This window comes from Rhincodon typus, chromosome 40 (assembly GCF_021869965.1).
Source record: "Rhincodon typus isolate 14 chromosome 40, sRhiTyp1.1, whole genome shotgun sequence".
Taxonomy (NCBI): Eukaryota; Metazoa; Chordata; class Chondrichthyes; order Orectolobiformes; family Rhincodontidae; genus Rhincodon; species Rhincodon typus.
In genome coordinates, this window is record NC_063371.1 from 1,573,542 (window position 1) to 1,584,276 (window position 10,735).

Here is a 10,735-nt window from a genome sequence, read left to right on the forward strand (position 1 = left end):
TATTTCCCCAAAACTATCTCCCCAGATTCATCTTCTAAGGGGTTAATATTCATTTTGACCTCTCTCTTCCTTTTCATCTAAAGAAGCTCTTCCTGTCCGTTTCTATGTTCCTCGGTGGTGGTTTAAATTATTTTTCAGTCCTCTTTTGCTGGATTCTGAATTTATCCCAGGTTTCAGAGCCATCACTGACTTTGGCCTTCCTCTATTGCTTTTTCTTTCAACCTAATTGTTCTAATTTCCCTGGTTAGGCATGATTTGGTTATCCCATTCTTGGAATCTTTCCTCCTTACTGGGATACCAGCAGACACAGCACCGAGCTCAGCAACTGAGTCCTTTAACAATGAAATTCAGTCCATTTTCTCCCTTGACAAACTCAGTTTGACCAGTCCAATCAACTCGTTGGCTTTCACCAAAGAAAAAACCCAAAACAATATACTCTTAACAGAAGAAAAGATGATGCATTGTCCTTCAATCCATGGCCCTGCAAACATCTGTTCACACACAGTTCTTTGAAGCTTGCATCACATATAGAGAGGGTGGTTAGTAAGGCATTTAGCACACTTGCCTTCATTGCTTCATTCATTGAGCACAGGAGTTGGGATAACCTGTTGAGGCTGTAGAAGAGATTGGTGAGGCCTCTTCTGGAATACTGTGTCCAGTTCTCGTTTCCCAGTTATAGGGAAGGATATTATTAAACTAGAGAAGAGATTTACCAGGAATGGAAGGTTTGAGTTATAAAAGGAAGGCTGAATAGTTTTTCACTGGAATGCAGGAGGTTGAGGAGTAACCTTATAGAGGTTTTATAAAATCAGGAGGGGTAGAGATAGGGTTAATGGCAGGTGTCTTTTCCTTAGGGTGGGAGATTAAGACTAGGGGGCATATTTTTAAAGGGGAGGGGAGAAAGATTTTTTTTGAAAAAAAGACACAAGGGACAATTTTTTTTTAAAAAAGTGTGGCTTGTGTGTGGAATGAATGGGCAAAGGAAATGGTGGATGCGGGTATAATTACAACCTTTAAAAGACACTTGGAGAAGTACATGAAGGAGAAACGTTTGGAGGGATATGGGCTAAGCGCAGGGAGGTGGGACTAGTTTAATTTGGGATGACGGTCGGCTTGCATTGGTTAGACCAAAGAGTCTGTTTCCGTGCTGTGAGACTCTGATTGACTTTAGGAAATGAAAACCCAGGAAATGAAATGTCAATTTGACTTCATATCAACTTTATTTTTTTTTTTAAAACATATGTATACAAAATAGCACATTTACATCAAACATTAACGGACACTTCAGAATACACAAGCAGTAATACGGTTTGATGAACAGAGGCCCATTCAAATCTCCCTCACAGTCTGCCGACTGTGAAGGCAGGACACTGTTAGCTCCCACAGAGAAAGCCCTTTCTAGTAAAATCTGTGTCAACACAGTTCTGGTCTAAATCAACAGCTTCAACAGAAAGCCAAGACGACAAGGAAGGTTCCTGTCCTTGACCGGTCCCCTCAACGCCCAAGCCTGGGCCCCCTTAGCTTTGCATGTCCAGGGACGGAGCTTACTACCAGTGTGCAAACAAGCATAGGATATCACTGCTCAGCTGAGCACACCTCTCAATTGGACTGTGTCTGCGGCTCTGAAGTCAATTGTCAAACAAGCTGACTTCAGGCGATTTGGGCCCAATTTATTTACCCATGAAAAACGAAGGGAATCAGACAACACGAACGCAGTTGAGAGAACAGAGTCCCAATTGAGCGAGGTCAGATCCTGCACTGACAGAGCTTGTATTATTGCCCCTCACATTCTTCCCCAGGCAAAGCCACACACACCAGAGCTGAGATCGAACAAGTGACAGCACTGCCTCCTGGTGGCTACTGCCAGGATCACATCCCGGCTGTGATGGATTCAATCTGGTCTACTGCCGGGACTTTGCGGCACACAGTGATGGCTGCAGTCGAGGGACAGGTATTAACTCCTAGGACAGGGAACAAGGGGCCAAGCAGCAAAAGGCCTGGGCAGCCACCTTTTGTGAAGCTTTCCTCTCCCCTTGACAGAATCTTCAATATGAAGAAGTCGCTCAGAAATCAATTCGAGTCCAGGGTGAGCTTTCAGACAAATTAATAGCTTCCTGAAGACTGCCAATCGAGTTTCAACAAGGACCTGTTTGAGTGCAATATCGCCCGAAGCTTGAACGGCCAGAACAAACTCTTCCATCACTTTGCTAACTGCAGATCTCTATCTAAAAATCGTGACTTATTTCGCCTATTTTTACATTCACCTGCATAGACTTCTTTGGACTTTTGAGGGAAAACCTCAAACACATTCACAGTCTAAGGCGTCGGGCTCAGGAAATCAAAAGTAGGGATTAAAAAAAAAGTCGATGGCCCCAAGTGTTACAAGAGCAGTGGAGACTAAAGAGACTGTCAGAGTTCAATCAAAAGCCAGCGAGTTGTAGCGCTGAAAACCCAAACAAACAAAAAATGATGAGTAACACTCAGGGCCCAGCTACAGTGCCCACTTCTCTCTCCCTCAGTTCCTGGATTCTGGACAAACATCAACCAAGAATAGGGCATTGCCCCTGGGACTGGCATCAAGCGCATGCCTCCCTCCAACCCCTGAAGGGGCAAGTGTCTCAAAATAGGTGAAGCTCCTGACGGTTCGAGACCCAAATCTGTTATAATTGAACGCTTTAAAAAAAACTCAATACTGGGGAGGGAGTGTGTGAGCATGCTTTGGGGGTAGGGAAGGGGCAAACCTTTTGTGCTTTTCCACTCTCACGCTCAACAGGATCGGCACAGCGGAAACCAGGCCCAGTCCAAACTGGGGGTGGGGGAGGGTGGGGCTGCGAACGCAGGAAACAAACGCCTATCAGGGTGGGCCTTCCGACGGACCCTGCCGTCTCAGAGTACGAAATGGAGGTCCAAAAAAAAAAAAAAAAAAAAAAAAAAAAATTCTGCAGGCTCCACTCATTCGCCACCAGCGAGAAGACGCGGCCTCAGAATTCGCTCCCCCCTCCCCGTCGCGATCCTCAAAAAAAGCGACCCGCGCACAAGACTGGGTGAATGCCGACGGTCGCCGCTTCTGAAAGGGACATGAAATTTTGGCTCGTCCTGCAACGCCAACGCACTGGAAACGCGAAGGATGGAGGACACTCTGGGAACAGGGCGTTTTCCGACAAGACCTCAGTCGGGCCGACTTAGCGGGGAGCACTCCTTATCCGCCTCTTAGCGTAAACAGCGACCCCTCCTCCTCACCACGTGGCAGGGTAGATAGGAACAGCAGGTGGGGGAAAATAAAGGAGGCGTTTGACAGGTTGAGCTTCTCATCCTCAGTGGCGATACAACAGCGAGAGGAGCTGGGAAGCACCCATCGTCTACGTGGCTTTCCAATTGCACTGTGAAGTCCATCCCAACACCGATGAAAGCCCGAGGGAAGTGCTGCCCAACCCAATGGATCTGGTGAGTGGCCCAACTCAGAACGAACGAATAAACAAACGAACAAACGAACGAATGAACGGTCAGGAGCCAGGGCAGGACCCGTTACCAGTAACAATCAGCATCCAACCAGCCCCAACTCTGCCACTGGGAGAAGATGGCATTGACTGAGCGAGGGCTGCCAAACTGTTCGAGATCCCCTTCTTGAGTCTTGCCCCGAGTGTAGTACGGGGACGGACAGTCCTCCTGGGTGGCGGTATCGTCCCCGGCAATGCGGCCCGGCGAGCTGAACCTGTAATTCTGCCCTTGGTTGTTGTCCCAGAAGGTGACGGAGTCACACTGGAAGGAGACACACAGCTCAACCGAGGCCAGGGGCTTGGTTCGCTTGGGCAGTTCCACCTTGAACGAAAAGGCATCCTCTCCTCCTCCCATCGCCGCTGTCTCCTCAGGCTGCACGTAGCTGCATGTCACGTCGTGGAAGGTCCGCCAAGCATCAAAGGTGACCCGCACCACCACCCGCTTCTCGTAGGCCAGGTTTCTGACCCGCACAGTGCCCAAGATGTGGCTCCCCTGGACCGTGCTGCTCTCCAGACACACCGAGTCCCGCTGCAGGCGCCGACGGAAGGCAGCGAGGTCGGCTGAGGGCTGGGTGAAGTCTGGCCTGAGGCCCAGGCATGGGCCTAAGCCTAGGCCTGGCTCCAGGCCCAGGCTCTCCCCTTCGGTGGGCCGAGGCGCCGCCAGATCAGACAGCTCAAACTGAAGGTCTGACAGCTCATCCTCCAGCTCGGAGAAGAGGCGCACGGCGGTCAGCGAGAACCCCCTGGCATCGGCAAACACCACCTTCTTCTTCTTCTCCTCCTTGCTGCTGCCGGCGGTGTCCGGGCCACAGCCCCGGACGCTCGTCCTCCCGTTCAGGCATGGCCGCAGTGGGCTCGGACCCAGGCACCTCACCCGGACTCCTCGCAGACCCTCCGCGCACAGAGATGGGACGCTGCCCAGTGGCGGTGGAGAGTGGCCCAGGCACAGGCGGGTGGTAATGTCGACTGGCATGTCTGTGGGGGGTTCGACAGAGACAGAGACTCAGTTAATCCAGAGGAATGTCATCCTGCAACGGATGGGCATAGACAGGGCCTATGGGGCAGGGTTTGGGGGTGGGGAGGTGAGGAGGAGAAGGGGAAAAGGGGGTGAGGGAGAGAGCTGAGAAGCAGAGGGGGAGTGAGAGGGGGACAGGGGAATGGAGAAAGAGTGAGAGAGGGTGACAGACGTGGGGAAGAGAAGAAGATAAAGAATGAAAGGGGAGGAAGAGACGAGGGCATGAGAAAGAACATGAGAACTAGGAGTAGGCCATTCAGCCCCCAAGCCTGCTCTACTGGTCAATACGAACACGGCCAAACTCATTTAGGCCTCAACTCCACATTACTATTTCTCAAACGATGACCTCCCGTTCTAGATTGCCCCACGTGGGGAAAACAGCGTCTCCTTTGTCAATCCTCTTCTGCATCTTGTGCCTCAAATCTGGGGGGTGGTCTCATTCCTCTGAACTCCATAGAAAGTATGGGCCTCAACTCCTCACCTCTATCTTAAGGCAACCCCCTCCCATTTCTGGAATCCACCTTGGAAACCTCCTCTGAACTGTCTCCAGTCCAACTACATCCCTCCTCAAGTAAGGGGACCAAAATTGTATGCCATATCCATGGTGCGGTCTGACTAATGTTTTATCCAGTTGCAGCAATACTATCCTCCTTCTATACTCCATTCCTTTACCAATAAATGCCAAAATTCCACTTGCCTTCCTAAGTACCTGCTGTACCTGCAAACTAGTTTTCTGAGGCTCATGCACAAGGACACCGGACTGAAATTTCTCAGCATTTCAATAACAAGTTGTCTTTCTGTTCTTCCAACCAATCTCACACTTAACCACACTAAACTCCATCTGCCCAATTTTGGCCCATTCACGTAATGTATCCATCTCCATTCTTAAATTTCTTCATTCTTCTTTGCAACTTCCACCTATTTTAGTGCCACATGCAGATTTGGTAATTGTATCTTCTATCCCTGCATCGGAGTCATTAATATCGATTGTAAATCTTGGGGCCCCAAGGGCTGAACCCTGTGGAATCCCACTTGGTCCGTCTTGCTAACCAGAAAGAGACCTATTTACCCTGACTCTCTGCTTTCCCAATCCTCTATCCAAGCCAATAAATTACCTCTCACCCTATCTGATCTGACCTTGTCCATTGACCTTCATTGACCACCTTGTCAAATGCCTTTTGCAGGTCCAGATGGACAACATCTACAGGATCCCCATAATTCACTTCACTTATTACATATTTGAAGAACTCCAGCAAATTATCCATCATAAAACCATGCTGACCAATGGGTTGAAGTGGAGGGAGAGAAAGAGTTGAGGCAGGGGGAATGGAACAGAAAGAGAGAAAGGGGGAAGGATGGAGAGACGAAATTAAAAACAAAAGTCAGAACGGAAGGGATGGCGATAAATTTCTCTACACACTCTACTCGGAAGCCGTGATATCCCTGAACACACCACAGCCTGCCAATGCCCAATGCTTTTGTGAATAGAGTCGAGTCATACAGCACAGAAACAGACCCTTTGGTCCAACCAGTCCATAAGCCCAAACTGCCTGCGCTTGGCCCATATCTGTCCAAACTCTTCCTATTCATGTACTTATCCAAATGTCTTTTAAACATTATAACTGTACCCACATGCACCACTTCCTCTGGAAGTTCATTCCACACACAAACCACTGTTAAAAAAAATTGCCTCAGATTTTACCGAAAAAAAAAAGCCCCCTAGTCTTGAAATTCCCTGTTCTAGGGAAAACTCCTACTATTCACCTTACCTACAACCCTCAATTTTATAAGCCTCTAAGGTCACCCCTCAACCTATGTTCCCATGAAAAAAGTTCCAGCCTCTCCTTCTAACTGAAGCCCTCCATTCCCAGCACCATCCTGATTAATCTCTTCTGAAGCCTCTCCAGTTTAACAATATCCTTCTGTCACCAGAACTGGACACAGTACACCAGAAGAGGCCTCGCTAACATCCTGTGCAATGTAACACTATCTTCAGACCACACCCTCCGAAAAGCAGCTGTCAGTGTCTGAGCAGGTTGCTCCGTCTAAGCTGAGATCAGGACCCTTGGCGAGCATTTCCTCCCACCTCCAACCATGGGAGTCTCCCTGTGAGCTGCTGACGCTCTCTCACACGCTGCAGGTCAGCACAGACTCACCAAGTCCTACATCTTCCTCCAAAAATGTCACCTCTCTGTCTCCTAATTTACAGCCAATCCCTTATGCCACCTCTCCCTGCTCCTTTGAGGCACCTTCTTCAAAAGCAATGTATCTAACTCCTTAAAAACATTTCATGTTTTGGCCCTGACCGCTTTCTGTGGGAGAGAATTCCACAGGCTCCCCCCACTCTCTGGGTGGACATTTCTCCTCATCTCAGTCCTATCTCATATCCTTAGATCGGGAATCCTAGTTCTGGACTCCCACACGGTCATCGGGAACTTCCTTTATCCTGTCGAGACCGATTAGAATTTTAAGCTTCTACGAAAACAGATTTAAGAGAATAAAATTGCAGTAGTGTCCAAAAAAAAATTGCTACAGTCAGAATCACCTCAAGCCAATTAGAGCCCCCGACTGGGTGATACGGACATGAATTTGAAATGTAAGGGTTGCACAAGCAGACACACAGTGACAGGAATCAACCAGAAGAGCTCCAGTCTCCAGCCCTCTTGACACAGGGTTGTTGATCTGCTATCAGTGCAATGCATCATCCAGTCTACGCCACAATGAGGAGATCCGGTCAAGATAATGTCGGAAAGCAGCAGTGGGATTTCATGGGCATGACATGACACACACACACACACAGACACCAACCCCCCCCCAACGAAAAGTGCCACTGTCGTGGCTGTTTCTAAACTGCTATCAGCTGTCCACACAAAAAGACAGCTGAGGACACGCACTGCCTGACAGGCGAAAAACGGTGCACATTTTCAGCATTCCTGCTAGGATCGGGGGCGGGGGTGGGTACAGAAAAGATATAATTAAACAAGAAGCAGCGCAGAAAAGATTTACCCAGGATGCTACCTGAACTGGAAGGTTTGAGTTACAAGGAGAGGTTGGATATACTGGGACTTCTCCCCACAACCCCCCCAATCCCTGGAGCGTGAGCTTATTAGAGGTCTATAAAATCATGAGAGACATTCATAAGGTCGATAGCCAACAGCTTTGCCCCATGGTTGGGGAGTCTAAACCTAGAGAACATAGGTTTAAGGTGAGAGGGGAGAGATACAAAAGGGTCCAGAGGGGTAATATTTTGACACAGAGGGTGGTGAGTGTATGGAACAGGCTGCCAAAAGCAGTGGTGGAGGCAGAGTACAATTTCGTCATTTAAGAAACATTTAAACAGGTACACGGATAGGATAGGTATGGAGGGATATGGGCCAAACGCAGGCAAACGGGACTAGTTCAAATTGTGAAAACTGGGTGGGTATGGGCAAGTTGGACCGAAGAGCCCGTTTTCATGCTGTAGACCACCATGACTATCTCAGCACTGGCCCAGTCACGCGAGACAGTTCAGACTCCATGGCTCGAAATAGAAAGGCCGATCTCAGAGCACAGGAGGAGGGGCACCGCGTCTACGCCAGGTCTTTCCAAGTTGAGCGCAGAGAAGCACAAGGTTCACGGTTTGAACAGAGGTCAAAGCCTCAGGTTAGCTGGGCTCAAGACTGTGTTTAGGGAGATCAAGAGGCTGCGTTCTTGCCCAGTCTTCACCGCCCCCTCTCACCGATTACCATTTCAACACTGCAAGTTGTACATGCCCAAGGGGGTCAGGAGAGTTCAGCTCTCCTCTGGGAGGAGACATCAGTCTAAAATAGACCATGCAACTCTCGCTGTCTGGGTCAGCAAGTGATACATGAAACATCAGCATTTAACTCGCAAACAGAGACAACAGGTTTGTCATATGTGTGTAATTATTGCTGTTTCAACTTCCTATGAATCGCTTTAACGATTCTCCAGTGCCAAATGGTTAGCGACACACACACACACACAGACAGACAGACACGCCCTCGATAGTGTGCTTTAAAAACAGCATCACTTGAAGTGACAACAAGGTGCAGGGCTGGATGAACACAGCAGGCCAAGCAGCATCATAGGAGCAGAAAGGCTGACGTTTCGGGCCTAGACCCTTCATCACTTGAAGTGACAGTCAGATCACACAGGTGGGGATGGTTTAAATTACAAATGCGCAGCCTAAAATAGGGACTCATCAATCTTTTAACAAGCCAAGCTCCGCAGGGAATCGTCAGCACCTTTCACAATCATTTCAATTCGCAAGTTTTTGTCTTTTGTTCCCTGACTGCCCGGGTTTATTCCTGTTTGAACCGGCCCCACAGGCTGGCCAGTATTTTGAACCAACTGGATGGAGGGGACCCCCATAACAGCAACACAGGGCTTTAAATTGGGGTGGGGGAGGGGGTGTATCAGGAATTTTGTGACTTGGTTTAAGAGCTGCCTCGGCACAGCAGCAAGGCGGCCGGGGGGGGGGGGGGGGGGGGTGGATGGGAGCCACGGGAAGAGATCCAGGGATTCGGCAAGGGTCAGCACAGTCAGGGATTTGGCAGAGTGAGGTTGGCAATAGCAGGCAAGTGTCTCCCTCCAAGGGACGAGATGACAATGCAGATCTGATGGGGCGAGAGATGCTGCACATGACGGCCAACACTTGATGTTTTTCTTAATCTTGGGATTTGGGGGTGGAGAAGGAAGTGGGCCAAGCTTCTGTGAAGAGGGAGGTGGAGGTAAATGTTTCACACTCTCACCCGAACAGAGCGAGAGTTCAAACCATCACCGGTTTAGAGCAAGAACATAGGCAAAAAGGTGCCTATTCAGGCCTACTCCTTCATTCTGTACAATTACAGCTGATGTACTCCAGGCCTCAGGCCCCTGACTCTCCGACAATTTCGAATATCTTTCAACCCCCTCTTTAAACACAGGGTTCACCTGCAGGCCACTCTCTTCCGAGGAGACCAGCAATGGCCAAAAGCTGACCGTCTGGAGAGAATGAGATAGTAGGAACTGCAGATGCTGGAGAATCTGAGATAACAAGGTGTAGAGCTGGATGAACACAGCAGGCCAAGCAGCATCAGAGGAGCAGAAAGGCTGACGTTTCGGGCCTAGACCCTTCTTCAGAAATGCTGGAGAGAAAGCAGCTTCGCAGTCCCACAGAGTGTGTGACTGTGAGAATCTGCAAGTGGCCAAATAGGATTCGGGATAACGTGTTTAGTATTAAAAGGTTATCGTAACTTGTAGAATCATACAATCCCTACAGTGTGGAAGCAGACCATTTGGCATACTATCCTTTTGAACAGCATTCCAACCTAGGCCCAGACACACACACACACACACACACCACTCTGCATTTCCCATGGCTTAACCCATCAAGCCTGCACATCCCTGAACACTAGGGGCAATTTATAGCACAGCCAATTCACCCTACCCTGCACATCTTTGGACTGTGAGCGGAAAATGGAGCAAACCCGCACAGACAAGGGGAGAATGTGCAAACTGCACACACAGACAGTTGCCCGAGGGTGGAATCGAACCCGAGCCTCTGGCGCCGTGAGGCAGCAGTGCTAACCACTGAGCCACTCGTTTTCTAATAAAGTCGAGACCATGTAGTGGCTTGTGTTCGTCTTGATTTGGCCGCTTCAGTATTGCGGGATACCTGGGCAAATTCATACATAACATTGTGGCTGGAGTTGTCTGTAACTTGTTTTAAGGAGGGGAATTAGACACTGTCCCCGACCGGTATTCACTCAGAGAGGTGTCAGGGAACGAGTAAACATTTGTTGAGATAACCGGAGGAAGCTGAAGTTTCCATTCTCTCTCTGTTTCATTGTGTTGTAGTCAGACAGCCCCATGACACGGGCCTTCCCATTCACACCTCCTTTGTGGCTCAGGGCCACTGACCACACCCTTCCGTTTGGCAAAGTGAAACCTTTTGGCGTTTGCCTTTGCTGCTCCCCCAGCCCCATCGCAGACCTTCCCCCCGCATCCCTTTCTCCCACAGCCACAACCCCCACCCCCAAACCAGCACCGAACAACCCCCTCCCCCATACACCGTCATAAATCGCCCCCATCGCAGATCTCACCCGACCTTCCCCGTCACAGACTACTCCCCCACGTTCACCATTGGGGATGGGTGTAGGAGTTTGGGGGAAAAGATCGGGGGGAATTGTGATTTAGTGTTAGGGCTGGGGGAGGGGGAGAGAATGGAGGGGGTGGGGGGGGG

The 10,735-nt window shown here is 49.5% G+C and overlaps 1 protein-coding gene across 1 annotated transcript in view; it reads right to left on the reverse strand.

The window, feature by feature from the left end:
- Positions 1-1,197: 1,197 nt before the first annotated feature.
- The window catches only part of LOC125487324 (protein phosphatase 1 regulatory subunit 3C-like), a 24,692-nt gene continuing 15,154 nt past the window's right edge, over positions 1,198-10,735 (reverse strand). Inside the window, exon 2 of the mRNA XM_048618460.1 lies at positions 1,198-4,472. Coding sequence (XP_048474417.1) covers positions 3,526-4,470 — 945 coding nt within the window. The 5' untranslated portion in view covers positions 4,471-4,472 and the 3' untranslated portion in view covers positions 1,198-3,525. The remainder of the gene's footprint in view (positions 4,473-10,735) is intronic.